Here is a 17,661-nt window from a genome sequence, read left to right as displayed (position 1 = left end):
TGCAGTGACTGAGGGGAAGCCTTAGGAACGTGGAAGATGGTACAATCTGGGACTGAAAAACAGACTGGAATGTAGAAGACAACAAGTAATTGGAAATAGGATCCAAGATGAACGTCTGCAAAAGCGTGAATGGCGATTGGTGAAGAAGCTTCTAGGTTTTGGTCAAAGTCCACCCATCGACTGAAGAACCAAGTTCGTGGCCTTGGACATGCATTCATAGCAAAAAGGCATGTAAATTAGTAAAATGCATAAGCAATTCCATGCTAATGATGCAAACAGTAAACAGAGGCAGAGCTTGAGATGGGAGGAGAAATGGGTGGAACAGAAGGAGGGACAGAGGTGGAATAAATGTTAATAAGTATAAACCAAAAAGTGCATAAATGTGGAAAGAACTATTGTTCATCACTGCTCCCTGTGTTCACAGGCTCCGCGTCTGTGACGGAGCTCACCCAAAGCTGTCTCCATTCTGAATAAAGCTGTTGCGAGCAATGTGTGCTAGTGTTTTCTCCCTGCTTGCTCTGGCTAATGAGTAACAGGATCCATGAGCAATTGGATCGTCATCTCCCTAGTCGCTGGGCGCCGCATGGAGTCAGGGTATAACATGGTTATATACAGTACCCCCTTATCCATGATACACTTTGGCAGACAAATAAGAACAGCAGACACAGAGTGAAAAATATTTTTCTTCTAACTACAAACAAGAGCACCACACCCCTGTCATGGGGAGGAAGAGTTGGCCCTGCCACCTAACAAATTTTCATGCCCTTTCTAAACATATACAGTCCCAACTCTTTCCTCCCCAGCTCCTTAGGAGGATGCTTAGCTATCAGAAAGCTGGCTATATAATTTCATAAGTGTGCAAACATACTGTATTTCTGCAGTGTTCTTCCAAAGTCCTTCTCAAATACAAAAAAACAAGCAGCATGGTTTAGATAAACACTGTAGTAGACTTGTGACAAAAAGGAAATATTTATGGAAGGCCATTCAACTCGCATTATTTATCTCAGAGACTCAAACAGCTCCAGAGCAGCCAATCAGATCTACCAACTAAATACATATTTATAAATGCTTTAGAAACCTATTTTGTTTACCCAGTAGACCAAAATGGCTTATTCCAATCTATTCTGGTCTCTCAAGTACAGTAAATGTATATTTAGACACCTAATAAAAAAAACCTTATGACGTTTCTTTAAGAAATAATTACATTGCCCTGCGTACAATACATTTTTCTTTTCCAGATACCAAAAACAACTGGACCATTTTACAGGCTCATAGCTTAGTATTAACAAATTGATATACCCATGCACAAGTGTTAATTACTGAGTGGGGACCTTGTTTGCAAACATACAGCCCGAAGTGAACATTTGCAAATGAAGAAGAAACCCCTGAAAAATAAGGATTTAACAGAAGATCTGGCAGGCTTAGCCATCGAAGCATAAACAAACTGCTGTGCTGTAATCAGTTAATAGTACATCCTGCAAGCCACAAACACCCCAGTGATTCTTGTGAGCTGGATTGGTTGGATCAGATAACAGAGCTGCTGGTACCACAGACTATAGGCTAGAGCCTCAGAGTGTAAATCAGTGCAGTTGCACCGACTTCAAAAAAAGCTATGCCAGCATAGACAGCTGAGGGTATGGCTTCTTGGTTTCCTGTGCGTTTCAATTGTGGACCAGGTAGCTGTACATTCAAATGACATTACAGGCATTGCAAGCTCATCGGTGCCTGGGGAGGGGTTATGCTGGCCAATGTGATGGGGCTGCGAGTGCAGGGAGTGCAAGGGGAAGGAAAGTCTTACCATACCAGGCTCTCTGCACGCTGAAGGCAGCAGCATGGGCATGGGCATGGGCAGCAGAAGCTCCATGGAATAGGCTCCCTCAGAGCTTTTCCTGGGGTTTGCTCCCTCCTCACCCCAAACATACTACTGGACACAGGGCTACACTTCCTGTGACAAAAAATGCCTGTGTGGGGAAGGGATGCACCATTCTGCTCACCTCACTCACCCCCACCCCCTGGATACACTGCTGGGTGCAGGGGGGCTACTATAGCTGGGCAGCACAGGGCAAAGATTTCCTATGGGGGGAAGGGGGCAGATCCTGGTGCCCTGCAGAGTCAGCACCCCCGTATGCCCCGTTTGACCCCTCCCTCCCCCCAGTTACACTACTATTGGGCTGCTAGAGTAGAAAAAGCATGGCAGTTTTGCTAGTGTCTTGAATCTCTCTCTCTCTCTCTCTTCTAATTGTGACTTCCCTTACATGATTAGTGACCCCCTTACTTCCTCCAGGCATCGCACGTTCCTCATTCTGCCACCGTTCCTCAAGTGCTCTTCTGAAGCACTTAGTGTAATCAGCACTCCACTCCCTGCTCTACACATGCAAAATCTCCTGCTTTTTAGTCGCTCTCGCTGCCGCCTCCTTCCTCAGTCTGACACATGCTACTGTCTGGCACCTCTCAGTAAAAACACAAAGGAAGAGATTGAAACATGACTAAATACAAAACAAACAAAACCATAAAAAAAAAAAATTAAACAGACCTCTTTTGAAACCTAATAGAACGGGTCTTCTTCTCATCTCTATCCACCAGAATATCCAATGGACTGAAATAATACAAAGAAACTTGTATTTTGTAGCCTGAAATCACATAAAGATGCTAGGGTTTCTTTAATATGGTATTATCTTGGGATGTGCACACAGAGGCACAGAGCCAGTGCTTGCTCCTTGGTCACGGAGAGCCTGTGGTCCGCTCCAAACAATTTAGGCACCATACTAACCTCTAGCGATGCAGGGATTTGTAAGTTATTTTCTGCAGGTCACAAACTTGCCCTAATGTGGCACAACCCCGTCAGGAGTTGAGATGCATTCTTCTAAAGATGCCTTTCCTATTATTCACATAAAAGTACTGTTGCCATGACAATTGTGCATCTACACTCCCCTTGCAATGGGCACATTCAGAAAACCACTTGTTCTCCTTCATTTGCAATGCTGTTAAGGAAGTCAACATAAAAAAAGTTTTAATGGACTGCTGCGATTTGGAATTACTTGTGACATTAACAGTTCCTGGCTTCTTTTTCCTCCTGGTTTACACAAGTACTTAATGTGTATTGTGACACAGTGTACTTTAATACCTTCTCTCAAAGCCAACCGGTGCTTTTTTTTCTCTCCAAGTGCTTCCTTTCCAGGCAGAAACTCTCTGAAGTCTTAATTCTGAATTCTGCTTCCTTGCAAATCTCCCAGTCTTCAACTTGACCTCTACTTATTCTATGCATGAACATGTTCCAGATAATGCTGCTGGTAGCTCTCCCTCTTCTAGTTTCAATTTCAGACACTACAGGCAAAAAAGCACCTCCCAATCATATGGATGTACTTGGCTTTCACTACATTAATTAGTATTTTTCCCCACTTATTCTTGCCTGTCAGGCATGGAGTTCTTGCACCTTTAAGTGCCCTCCACCTGAATCAGAGAAGATAGCTTTTCCATTTCCTGTTTTGGGTTTGAATTTTGCAGTGTAGTATAGGTACTATGCCAACAGAAATCCCTTTCAAATGCTTAGCAAATAGAGACTCCTAGATGAAGGGGACCTGCTCAGTAAAATGTTAATAAAACAGGAGGCTGCCATTTTTAGTTTCCTGAGGGTTGTTCTATTGAGACTGAACATGTGGGCTATTAGCATACACAGCAGTTGTACAGCAGCCTGTCATTCTGCTTCCTGCATAACTTATGTCTAAAAGTCTACTCAGTGTAAACTCTTAGTGTCAGCTATTGCACAAACACTGGCTGAAGTCATTTCAATTTGCATCCTTATCTCACGAGTCAACCTAGAAATTCAGATGGGGTGCTATCACATGGTGCGACCAACGCATTCAAACATATTGATTGATACATACCCTTGCAACATGAAAAGGTATCAGTGTCTTAGCTGGCTCCAGGTTCATAAGAACATAATACTAATGCAACCTCCTTGGTTATTGAGTCTAGTCCCTGGCTAGGACAGGCTACCATTTCAGACTCGGTTTCATTAGTTGCCTAAAAAGACAGCAAGTTTTCATAAATAAAATAAGTGGTCAATGAGAAAAGTCAGGGTTGACTCCAGAAACCTTCCTCTATCACACAGAGTGGTAGAAATACAATTTGTAGCTTTGGAGTTGCCACGCGGACTTGATAAATCTGCTTGTTCATGCAAAATAATGCTGAGCTGTTGCTCCATCCATGGGTATCAAATGCTGGGGAAATAGGTGATGCAAGTGCCACATACATTGTTATCCTCCATTTATGGTTTGGTTTTGTTCTTCGCTCCATATTCTAACAGCTCATAAATCACAACCTCTTCCTGCAGCATTGGCACTCTCAGGTTAGGACACGGTGACCCCAAAAGAAATAAAATATCCCTTGCACTTTCTGCTGCCCTTTCTATCTTGGGTTTCCACCCGAACCACGTGATTTCTACAGCTTCTCGTTAATGATTATGTTCGCTTTAGCTGCTCCTGTCGGGAGAAGGGGTTCATTCGGGGAAAATGAAAGGAGCACAGGGGGAAACGAACATGTTTGTCCTCTTGTTCGATCTGTGTTCCTTGCTTTCGCGGGGTGACAGACAGCTTGGTGTGGCAACCAGCCATGCCAGGGAAGAAAGCTACACAACAGGGTGTTTATTCAGCTGCCAATGCAACACGTTTTCCTCTGTATTCAAAAGGAAAAGTACAGCCGCCTTCAGCTGCGTCCAAACAGAGGAGAAAGGAGGTTCCAGCCTCGGAAGTCTATACACGGCACCGCAAGCAGCTTTGTGGCATGATACAGAGTGGTCCAAAAAGAAGGGACGTTCTGTATTATCCACAAAGCCTCTAAAGCTACCTTCCCCTGGTAGTTTCTACTCCACAGCTCCTCAGGAATCAGAGACCTGCTGCCAATTAGGCTCGTCTGCATGCCCCATTCGAATAGTTGCTTTCCCGGCAGCTGCTGCCTTGTTTCTTTCTGCCTGAGGTGGTTATTTGAACCCAGATGGGTTTATCTAGCCTCTCACACTAGCAAAGCCATGTACTGAATGCTGAACATTGTGTATTGAACATGAACGGGCATGTGAAGCCACTAGTTTCCTCCTGCCCCTGCCTCTATCCCCCGCCACCCCACACACACACTTAAATGTGGAAGTTAACCTCCTGATTTATTTATGTTTAGTCAGGACACTTTTGTTTTTTCTATTTCTGCTGGTAAACGCTGCTGGATTTGAGCATACTTCACAGTGGATTTACTGTAGCCCTTGGCAATACTGGAGCAGACCACAAAAGCACTTAGAGTTTCAGAATCCATCAACTTGATTCCAAAAAATAAATTTGGGAGCCAAACAATATTACTGAAGTCATCGCGGTTTGCTTTATAAAATATATTTGAAACTCTCCAAATTCACAGAAAACCAGCATTTCCTCTACATTTGTGATTACTCTTCCCTGTCCTGAATTCCATAAAGAATAGAAATAAGGACAGGGCAATTTATCTAAGATGCCTTCTATTTTTTTAAGTTAATACCATGGCTGGCAATGGCTAATGAACTGATTCTTTTACTCCCTCTCCCCCTTCTCTCTCTCTCTTCCAAAGGTTTTCTCACTCTAAACCAAGAAATGTGTCAAGTGATAATTAAATCTCACTACAGATAGGGTTGTATGAAACTGGTTAACTTCACTATTTTTTTTTCACATGTGGAAGATCCTGACTCCAGAAAGGGTGTAAGATTATAATCTTTGACAGCTGCTAGAAAAGTCATTTTTCCCTTCATTAATTTCTATCCATTCCCTTGTTAGTCTAATTGCCCCATTGCATCATTTTTTTGGAGTAGTACACAAGCAAGATGAAGTGGAAACACTATCTGAGTATTATAATTTCACAACACAGGTCTCTAATTTTTTTTAATGTGAGCCACACTTTTGATTATTATTGTGACGGAGTGAAATGTCTTCCTCCTGACAATAGATTGCAATTCTGTGACTAGATATGCCCTGAACAGATCCAAAGATAATACACATTGTTACAAAAAAGACAGAACAGCTGGAGATTTATAGTCATGTGAAATCTTGCTTCAAGCAGAGTGAGAATAATGGGTAAAATTAGTAAAACAAACAATATAAAATGAAACTACCCCTACTCATGATCTTGCACAAAGCAGGAGTTTATGGCTGGCTTATTTTCCTGAATTTCTTGTGTGGGTTCCATAAATTGCATGAATTATAAATGTTCAGTTAGGCACTGCAGGTTTTATCCGGGCACTACTTCTCTTCCTGAAGAGTTCTGAAATATGGTTGTTATTTAGGTCCTTGAAGAAAGACTGGTGCTTCCGTATAATATGATTTTTCAGATCTGATTTGGAAAATGAGGAATTCAAGAAAGCTTGATCCAGAACTTCAGGCCCACTGAAGTCAACAGAATGATATCCCCTGGCCTCTATAGGTCTGGGGAATAAAGGCAATTCTTGGACAGAGGATAGGTAGTTATTTGTCATTTGCTTTAAAAGCTTTGCTGAACAATTTGTGGTATTTCATTAATTGTTCAGCAATAAAAGAGCAAACTAGCAAGAGAAACTTGCCATGGCCACCACTCTTGTTCAAATCTTGCCTTACATATAGATGGAGAACAAATATTACATCTACAGCAGGAGTGCCGTGCCAAACTCTCTTGCCCCAACCTCTCCCTTTCCCCACTGCTCCTCTCCCCCCTGGACCATAAGGGACCTGGGCTAGATCTGGACCCAGTTCCAGCACTGAAAGCACTGCAAGTGCAGGGCAAGCAGCAGTGGTATTAATGACCATGGCTGCCTGACCCACTGTGTTGACTCAGGGAGCTGTGGGAATTCATTCCACCATCACTTGCCCCACCACAGCTAAAATGCATCTGCGACAGGTCTCTGTACCCTGAAATTCAGCAGCAGGTTGCAACCCCACATGCCTCGCCCCAAACTTCCCAGCCCCTCCAGGATCCCTGTAGGCTGGATGACATGACCCACAAGCCTCTCTTTGACACCCATGACCTAGGACATAAAAAGCTGTTATCCAAGAGCAGGGAATAAAATATTATTGAAGTTTCTGAGCCACATCTTCCACTGGTGCAAATGGATATACCTCCGTAGACTTCACTGAAGGTAGGGCATCTTACACCCATGGCAAATCTTGCCCATTAGGTTATCAGCTACATTTGGGGTTGCTGAAATAAACACTGTAAAACTACTCAACAAAAAGAGAGAAAGCTTTAAGCAATTATTTTAAATGACTATAAAGTCATTCTGAATGAAGTTCTTTTAAGGAAGTTTTTAGTTTTTTTAATGGAGAATCTGAAATAAAAGTTGTGATCTTTATGACAGCTTGGAATCTTCTGTCTGTAAATATCTCGAGCTGCATCTCATTTAATAAAGCTATTTCACCAAACATAGTGGAAGAACCATATGATCACTTCTTGGATGGATGGCTTAAAGTCATCTTTAGACATTCATTTATTATATGGATAGATACAAGCCATGTACAAACAAATGCAGAGTGTGCATAAAGTGCTTGGATTAGATCCTGGTGAAAAACTACTATTGCTCCATTCAACTGGATGGAGTTTTGATTGTTTACATCTACTAGCTCTATAAGCTTAATACAACTAACAGTTTGCTTAATCACAGTTATACTTGCCAGGCAGGTTCATATTAGAGGATTTATGACTCTGAGTATTGAATACTCTCTACTTCCCCTACAGCAAACAGGAATAGGGCCATTCATGATCTCCAGGAATTATACAGCGGTTCACCCCAACTTCTTGGTACTTAAGTAATTGAGAAAACCATTTAAAAGGTGCACAAAATAATACAGCTTAGTGAGAGGCATCTGATAGGGATAAACCTGTAAAGCTTTCCATTTTGCTTTCCTTTCCCAATTATTCTATGGCAACATTTCACTATTGTGGGTTTGCCAGCAGTTTTCAAAGTGCAGTCTACTAACACTTTTTTTATTTAATTTTGCAGCCTGAAGGAAGGACATGCATGTGCACCAATCAGCAAGGAAATGAACTCCAGCTGACACTCCTGTAGAACTTTTGAAAGTTTCCCTTTGAAGTCCATGATTCAGACAGCTCAACGCAATGGTTATGCAGACCAAGCCAAACATTGATCAACCCACTCCTGGTTGAACATCTCCACATATGCACCCTGAATAAGATGCAGGGATGTAAGTAGGAGAAAGTACAAATTAACATAAATCAACAGTGCATCCCCACCTCAAGCACTATACGCAGTTTTGGGTGTATAATCATATGAAATAGAGAGTAATAGAAAGTGTCTGAAGAAGGAACTATAGGTATTTTTAAAACTAAGTCATTAAGGTATCTTTTTATGAGAAGAAATTAAAATTATTAGAATTTTCTCCAGAATGAAGAATATATAGAAGTATTCCTGTATTCCTTGCAGACAACATACACCGAATAGAATATGTACCTTGTTTTTGTAACGCAGAATGATGGGGGGTGGGATTTTTCCAGTTATAGATACATACAGCAGAAACAGAGCCTAATCTTCAACTGATTCACTCTCTCTTTCCTGCTTAACTAAAGCTGAAACCCTAGCTGCTTCTGAAGACTGTCCTCCATAGGGTCAGGCAGACATTCCCCCTGCATAGCACAGCAATAAGAAAACTGTACAATTAGAACATGATTTGGGGCCATTGAAATCAATAGAGATCCATTCAATAGGTTGTCCATATAATTTCCCAATCAGCCTCATCCTGAATAAACTTTCAGCCTGCTATTTTAACTAAAATTACACATACACATACAAATTCGGTCGATTCGGGGAAAGCAATTCAATGATTTGAATCACTGTCCTGAAATCAGGCTGCTGCCAAATCTCTGAATCACCCAGGCCCATCCCCCACCCATTCACCCAGCTCCAGAAATGGCTGACCCACCCACCCCGGCTCCCAACAATTTGAAGAAAGAAAAAAAAAGAAAAAAAAGCTCCGGCTCACCAGATGCTGCTGGGTGGTGGTGGTGGGGGGTGATCCCTGCTGCCCCATGCTGCATGGGGGACTCTGCCATGAGCCCCCCTGCCCACTCTCCCAGTCCTCCACCGTGGCAGCCCCACCCACTCCAGCTCCAGCCTTTAAGGCAAAAAAACCCCCCAAACCCAAGGCTCACCCATTCCTGCCTGGCAGGGGGTGATCCTGGCTGTCCCTCACTGCCCCACACCATGTAGAGGGCTCCTCCATGAGCCATTCAAAGCCCTGAGGCCACTGCAGGTGCTGGTGACTCCCGTAAGTTCTTTCGGAGGGGGGTTTCTTAAAGGGCTAGAGTTGGGGCAGGTGGGGCAGCCATGGAGAGGCTGGGGAAGCAAGGGGGGGAAAATCAGGGGGCTTGTGGCTGAGCCCCCCATGAAGTGGGGGGAAGCAGGAATTGCCCACTCACCCAGCAGCACCCAGTGAGTAGGGGCTTTTTTTAAAACCACCAGGAGCTGGGACAGGTGGGGCAGCCATGATCAGGCCTGGGGGAATGGGCAGGGGATGGGACCTAGCAGGGGTTCCTCCATGGTCCCCTCCCTGCTCCTTCAGCCCCCCCTCCCATGCCTTACCAGCTCCGAGTCCATCTCCAGCTCCCTGCTGCTGCAGGCAGGGTCTGCCCAAATCAAAGCTCTCCAAATCTTTTCCAAAGATTCTGAGATCTTTGAATAGATTTGGACCTTTTTATTGGTCCCCTGATTCAATTCGGATTTGGAGATTCGGCCACCAAATCAGGTCAAATCTCCTCCGAATCGAATCGGCACCCAAGGCTTCACACAGCCCTAATATATATCTAGATCTAGATCTATCTAATAGACTTCTCTACTTAACTCTTTAGAATTTAAAGAAAAGATATCAGAAAAACTGAGCCATGACTCCCTGCCTCCCTCCACCCACTACCCTTCACTGTGCCAAAAGAACAATAACAAATACGGTAAAAGTTTTGTTATCCAGCACCCATGGCGAATGGGGGGTGCTGGATAACAAAATATGCCAGTTTACTGAGAGGCCCAAAAAGGTGCCCTTGCCTGTTCGGGCTGCCATTTCTCCTACCACGTCCAGGGCGTCGCCCCCCTCCTGCGGCATGGCGGCCCCTCCTGCGGGCCCTGAGGGACAGGGTAGTGGGCCCCACACAGCCTGCTATGCCCCAAGCCATGGGGGATCAGAGAAACTAGAAGTGCCACAGTGGGCACTTCCAGTTTCACTTTACCTTACAAGCCAGCATGCCAGTGAATAGAAAATGCTGGCTTGTAAGGTGCAGGTGAGCGGAGCTTTTACTGTAATGACTTAGATAAACCAAATGGGTGGGGGAAGGGGGAGCTGCATTTGTGCTCTATTCAATATTAAATGATATCCTCAGCCATTCTACATCACCTAGGATGCATCATGGCCACAGAATTGGCCACAGGATGCATTGGCTGGACCCAGTATTTCAGTATTTTGCCAAAAAGCCAACTTTATTCATAAGGAAAAAAGTTCCCCCTGCCCTCCGTGCAACAGCTCTCAGTTTTGAGAGCTTCAAGTAAAAGCGATTCCCTATGTGAAAATTGTCAGGTCTGAATCTCAAACTGGATTCCCTCTATTAATCCTGGCATATAATAAATAGGTTTATACATGTTATTAACACATTTATAAATATGTATAAAAAACATATTCTTTTTCCCTTCGTTCTATTCTTTTGCAGTGTTGCCCTTTCCTTTTGTTCTACTTCATTACATCAGAAACTACTTTTCAAACAGAAAGAGCTGAGGGCAAAGTCAGGAAAGGAAGACACTCTAGTTTAGCAAATCATTTCAGATTTCTTTGTGACCAGATATGTATTTACCCTAGTTGATAACTGTCTATTCTTGACTTCAGTGCTGCGTGTAATTCTTCAAACATACTTTGATTACAGAAAGGCTGAATCACATCAGAACTGGAGATTCACTTCACGCATACCGTTTGTATTGCAGTGCAACATTCTGGGATGTTCACATTGACAGATGGTATTCATGCTGCTGAGAATGGTTTGGAGAAAATGAATGCGAGGCATCAGAACATGACGGTGCCTAGAAAGCACTTATTGCACCTTATTTTAGACTGTCCTGCTCTTCAGGTGAGCTTACCCCCATGGAAGATGGATTTGAAACACTCCTATGCTCATTTACATATACATTGCCCAGGTGTAAAGGCTACGGAATAGAACGAGGTGGAAAAGAAAGAAAATAAACGATGTTTCAATGTTTCATTTTGTTCCACCTGAGAGTAAACTGAGACGTTTCGAAATTTTTCACGAAAAACTTGCAAGACCAACCCACTCCACTACATGTTGTGCAAGGCAGGGGGCAATCAGGGTTGTTGATGTTAGGCATGGTAGGTTAATGCAATAAGGGAATCCAAACAATTTCACCTTGTAAACCTGAGTATCAGATGTGAGTTAAAATTTTGAAAAGTACTGAATCACTTAACGGCCTAAGTCCCACTGTCAAAAGTAATTGCTGCAATTCCAGGTGGGCTTTCTGCATTGTCACAGAGGTATTCCTTGGCTGGGCCATTTCCAAGCACAACCGGCCCATTCCCACTGACACGCTCTGGACCCAGAAGTATCCCAGTGGTTCTACGTAAGCAACAGCATACACCTGATAAGGGCATCCTTCACTGGAGGCTCTTGAGACTTCAGTCTCCACCATGATTGCTCCTGTGAAGAACCTTGGAATGACCTCATGTGCTTCTGGACTCAGGACCCATTCACAGGAGTGGGTCAGGCGGGCATGTTAGAAGTCAGAAACTTAGGTGGTTTCAAAGATTTTATCATCTAAAGCCTCAATTTTCACTGGTACATTCTGACATTTGTGTGTCCATAATGACTTGTGAACAGATATACAGCTAGACAGATGCTTGACTATCAAGACAGTAAAGATGTCAAGTTATTGTTGCATGTCTACTAACTAATATTATACGTGCAAACATTAGGTATAAACCTTAGTTATAAAGCTGCGGGTGCAGTTACTTCCAGGAGCAAGACTGTCATGGGTGGGGGAAGCAAAAAATTAAAAAAAAAAACCAAAAAATAAAAATATACACACACAAAACAAGCAACACAAAACAAGAAACTGAGCCAAACAAATAAAATAAAATGTCTGGAATTCATATGCTCTTAGCCAAATTTTCAAGAGGGGTGCGAAGCTATAGAGGGATGGGCAGCCAGTTACTTTTATGGGATGTCATGCAGAAGGGACTGGTAAAGGTAAAAAAAACAAAAACCCAAAGAAACCTGGCAGTGAAGAGAACAGGCAGCTTGCTTTGCTCCACAACATCTCTTTTGTGAAATCATATTATTCTACCACCTCATAACTATAGGGGTAAACACCACTACAACAGGAAATGTCTTTATTTTGAAACCCAACTTTATATATACAAATCTTTGAAAGTAAGATGAAAGTGGTATGTAAAACCTGCCAAAAATGTGTCACTATATAGCAAGAATTTTCCTAGCAAAATCAATGGTAGAACTCAGTCACTTCAGTGGGAAGAGATGCAGGTCAATGCTGAACATGTTTTGAAAATCCTTGCCCAAGTAAAAGCCACCACTTAAAATATAGGGATATCTGATATAACTTAATTTCTTAGTTAGAAAGAAGTAAGCAGGCTGAGGCAAATAGTTGCACAGCTGGAAACCTCAGGCAACCCAGTTTCTCCTTTGGCAATGGCCATAAGATATTCCCTCTACACATTCAGTCCCTCAGTTGTCTCAGCAACCTGCAAGACTTTCACACACAGAACAAGTTCAAAGGAAACAAGAGGACAATCTGTCCAAAGGGCAAATCCATTTGAAACTGACCTTTTATCGTCACAAACACAACAAAACCATGACGGTTTACAGCGTACTTCCCAGTATCTTGCATGTCTGAAGCAATTAAAACAGCTACCAGAACAAAATTAGGAAACCTATTAATCTGTTTAGTGGAGGACTGTTACCCACTTCACATTACACCAAGACAGATTAGGCAGACGACTGCGTGATTCAGAAAACATCTGTTAAACATAATCAAAATTAATGATAAACAGAATGAGTTCTTTGATGGTTGATTTTCAGCCAGCTGCCCATAACGATAGAAGAGCTGCTTGAGACAACTGCTAATCAGTTATTCATTCAAAACAGTTGTAGGAAGTGTGATTTGAACTCAGCTAGAAGTGCACTGGCTTGGACCTTTTATTTAACAGGTATGTACATGTGAACAAATTTTCTAGTTGCATAGTTGTCTTTCTGAGCCACGGTAGTGACACCAGTCTCTGACATCTGCCTCCCTCCCTGGGGTCTCACATCACTAACTGCAAACACACAATTGCAAACACATTTTCTAAACTCCACCGGCTATTAGCCAGTTCCCCATGATTGTGTGCTTCCCTTTTCACTCTGTTAATGGTCACCAAGCAAACATAACTACCAGAGATATCTTGATGACAGCCTTATGGTCTTGGAAAAACAACTGATGAGGATTACTCGAAAACGGCCACTTACTGGAGGCATTGAGGTGTTCCCTCTCAGCTGCTCCACCAGCTGAAATTCAGAGGGCTAGAAGCAGTTAAAGGGAACCGCTAGCTTTAAAAATAGGCAAACAGTTGAACTTCGTCACCACGACAAATAACCTGTTCTCAGACCAAATGCGAGTCAGGTCTAGCATGTCATTTAGTAACAAACCTTTCCCAAATGTTGAACCCGAGAGAGAGATTACATTTGAGGTCATACAGAGAAGTCAAAAGTGTCATATATCCCAGCCTCCTAACTTCCCTGATTGCACCGCCAGTGTTTACCTCTTCCCTTCCTTGTAATCACTCGGCCACCTCCCCAGGCAATCTTTCAAAGTCCTCCCCTCCTGCTCGCTTTGCTGTTTCAAGACCAAGGTACACTACCAACTTTTATTTACAGTTTCTTTTAAGTAGTCGCATGGGAAGTGATCTGCCAGACATCTTATATGCAGCACTAGTCTGGGGGGGAAAGAATGTGCATACAAATGTCTTTTTGATTCATATGAAATTGAGAATCCTACCGCCCTTGTTAGCTGTATGTTGCCATTTTATTTCAATAAAATAGAACAGGATTTATTCATAGAATTTAAAGTACCTTTCATGACATAGATGAATAGTAGCTTAGCAAGCTATCATATGTACGCAGTATCTGTGCAAGCTCAGGAAAGGGTAAATATTAGGGCTGTGCGAAGATTTGGGTGGTGATTCAGAAGAGATTAGGCCCAATTCGGTGGCCAAATCTCTGAATCTAAATCGAATCGGGGACCAATTTAAAGGTCTGGATTGAATCAAAGCTCTCCAAACCTTTGGAAAAGATTCGGGGAGCTTTGATGATTCAGGCAGTCCCCGGAGGCTGGAGCAGGGAGCTATAGCTGACTTCATACTGGTAAGTACTAGGGGCAGGAAAGTGGGGGGTGGGGGAGGGGACCATGGGGGTACCCCTGCCAGCTCCCTCGACCCTCCCCCCACCACAACTCGGGACTTTAAAGAGAAGTGCCAGTGCTCACCAGGTGCTGCCAGGTGGGGGGAGCGATCCCTGCTGCCCCCCCACTGCATGGGGGGCTCTGCCATGAGGCCCCTGACCTCCCCTGCTCACCCAGCCCCACCCCACGGGTGCCCCGCCTGGGCCAGCTCTGGCCCTTTGTGGAAAAAAAAACACAAGAAAAGCTCCAGGACTCACTGCTCCTGATGCAGTCTCAGGGCTTCAGGAGCTGATGCAGAGCCCACCACGTGGTACAGGGCAATGGGGGGCAGCAGGGATTTCCCTCCTCTCCCCTCCCCCCCCCCCAGCAGGAGCAGTGAGTCTGGAGGTTTTTTCTTTTATTTTTTTCTTAAAGAGCCAGAGCTGGCCCGGGCGGGGCACCCATGGGGAGGGGGCTGGGGGGCTCATGCAGAGCCCCCCATGCAGCATGGAGCAGTGTGGGGCAGCAGGGATCACCCCCCACTTGGCAGCACCCAGTGAGCTGGGGCTTTTTTGTTTTTTCCAAGTGCCGGGAGCTGGGGCAGGCGGGGCAGCCATTGCTGGGCTGGGAGAGGGATGGGGGATGAGCCTGGCTGATCTGGAGATTCGGGCAAATCAAAATAGGAACAACGTTTCAAATCACTGAATCCAATCACTGGCCCCCAAATCAGCTGAATCCGAATCTGAAGCAAACACTAGCCGCTTTGCACAGGCTTAATATCTCCTTCTCTTATTAGTTCATGAAGATGATGTCCAAAGCAAGCCAATAATTAATGTCCTCTTCTGTTGCGTTCAAGACTGCAGTTTGTCTTAACAGGAAGATCCCAACCCCCAATAATTCGTGCAGCATGAACTCCAGCCAACTTGATCCTAGCACATTTTTTCCAGTCAGCTAATACATTTTTAATCAAGTGGCACTCATGGAAATAAAATTTAAAAGTCCCTCACATACCAAAAACTCTTCTACTATTCCGATGAAACAGTGCTTTTTCACTAACAACATCTGATGGGTGGTTTAAATAAGAACTGACAGGTAGATGTTAGGAGGTAGGCCCTTTAGACTAAGACAGCAATAAACTCTTTCAAGTTTTCAGATTCATATTTGTTTCAACAAGTTACTTTAAGAACATGCAACAGTGACAAATACGGTGGGAAAAAAAGAACAGATTTTTCCTACCTTTTCTTCTTGTGACTTCAAAGCTTCTGGATTCCTAGAAGGAAAAAGAGATGTTTTGTTGTTGCTGTTTTGAAGTACACAAGAATAATTGATAGGCAGCATGAACTTAATCCCCTAAAAAGTACTCTGTGTTATAGTGAAATGTTTATGATGATTTACATAGCTAATGAATTTATGATTTGAGTTTGTCCGTAAAGCAGTGAATGTATGATATTCCTTATTTAGTGAAAAGTTAGAGTGAAAAAGCAGAAAACCTTTATTTAAATCAATGTTGTATAATAAGATGGGATGTAAAAAAGAAGCTTTAATATATTAAATGTTTTCATTTTACTATAAAAATGGGCCCTTATCCTGTGGAGACTTACAAACAAGCTTAATTCTCAAATGCTCGTATAGTCGCAGATGAATTAATGGGACTACTAACGTGCTTAGAATTAGTCCTAAGCCGTGTAGATCTCTGTAAAAAGCAGCACCCTACATGGCATTCCTACTACTACTAAATGCAACTTCAAAAAAATATATATATTCAAAGCAGCTCTTAACATAGTCACTCTGATCCTTACATCCCACCTCTGAATCACAACCACAAGCAGCTATGTAGTAGACCATTTAATACAATATTGAGCAAATTATTCATGATTATTCATAAATCATTTTCAAAGAAGATAATCAATCACCCTGTCGCAACCAGCACCTGAATCGAGGGAGAAAGCTGAAAGATACAGTCAACACTTTCCCTTTGTAATGAGTAGGATTCACTGACCAGGGACTATCAGAGACCCTTAGGTTTATAGAATGAGGCCTATCAATTGCAAGCTTAAAAAGACAAATGACCCACATGTTATGTAAGCAGGCCGACGATTGTTTCAGCAGGTTGCTTATCCCTTATACCGACAGTACAGGTATTCCCTGAAGAGTACAGATTAGCATCCACACCTGATTTCCATCAACCCAGAGGCTGAGATCTCAGTCCCTGTTTTACTGCATGCATTTGGGCCGATTTTGTAGCTCTTTAATTTTATTTTAATCTTCTGCCCCCAGATATCAAGAAATAGTTTTTTTCTTTTGACACCCGCTTCCTCAACTGAGTTAAATAGCTGAAGGGTATATCAGAGTCTTTTGATAGCTGCCCATAGTGAAGTCTCTTAAATCTTGAAGATTGTGGCTTGTTCAACCTTAGTTCATTCCCTTAGCATTTACTACTCTTCTTTATCTGAGAATAGAAATAAACAAAGTTTATTTCTTTTCTCCATCTGAGAACGAAGAAACAGCATGGCCTCCCTAAACAACTGGAGTTTCATGCCCACGCAATGCTCATTATGGTTTTTATATGGTCTTGGTTTGCCTTTTTTAAAAACCAGCGCATCTCTTTGGATCATATTTAGATTAAACAAAATAATATATGCTAGCACATACTTAAGGAACTACATCTATCTTATCGCCAACCGCCTGGTGCAGTCAAGGAAGTCTGGCATAAAGTGATGTAGAATACAGACAGCTCCCGTGAAAATGCATATAAAAAATGTTTAAAAATGTTTAAAGTGAGGGAGGAAAAAAGGGCAGTTTGGAAGGGCAGACAACAATAGTTACTAGTATCAATCCTGAAGTTTTTACACAGGCAATACTTCCATTAACTCAACTCTTAAGATTTAGACAGTATAATTACCTGTTTCACAAAGAGAAATAGCACATGATCTGGACATTCATTATATTAAAGTGTATATGACCAGAGATACACAAATGCCTTTTCTGGTATAGGGGATAGTGTCTTTTCTTCATTCATCTCAAGGAAAAAAAAATCAGATTTGCTTATTAACAGTTGTTTCTAATGGGCCTGAATCTCTCTACACCCTGCAGAAGATCAAACCAGGTCATTCACATGGAGGTCATGACCAAAGCCCATCTCATTTGAACACTGGTGCACAGCCAACATGTCTTTTATGTCCTGTCCATTGTGAAGGAATTACAGCTATTAATGTATATATGGCATAAATGGTTCTTACCTTTGA

The 17,661-nt window shown here is 42.8% G+C and overlaps 1 protein-coding gene across 1 annotated transcript in view; it reads right to left on the bottom strand.

Annotated features, from left to right (window-relative positions):
• FSTL4 (follistatin like 4) overlaps positions 1–17,661 on the bottom strand; it is a 521,826-nt gene that overhangs the window by 467,910 nt on the left and 36,255 nt on the right. The window contains exon 4 of the mRNA XM_090064753.1: positions 15,653–15,686. Coding sequence (XP_089920879.1) covers positions 15,653–15,686 — 34 coding nt within the window. The remainder of the gene's footprint in view (positions 1–15,652; positions 15,687–17,661) is intronic.

The sequence above is a fragment of the Crocodylus siamensis genome, chromosome 10, assembly GCF_052110815.1.
Source record: "Crocodylus siamensis isolate JL-2025a chromosome 10, ASM5211081v1, whole genome shotgun sequence".
In the NCBI taxonomy this organism is placed as follows: Eukaryota; Metazoa; Chordata; order Crocodylia; family Crocodylidae; genus Crocodylus; species Crocodylus siamensis.
This window is presented reverse-complemented; position numbering and strand designations above follow the sequence as displayed.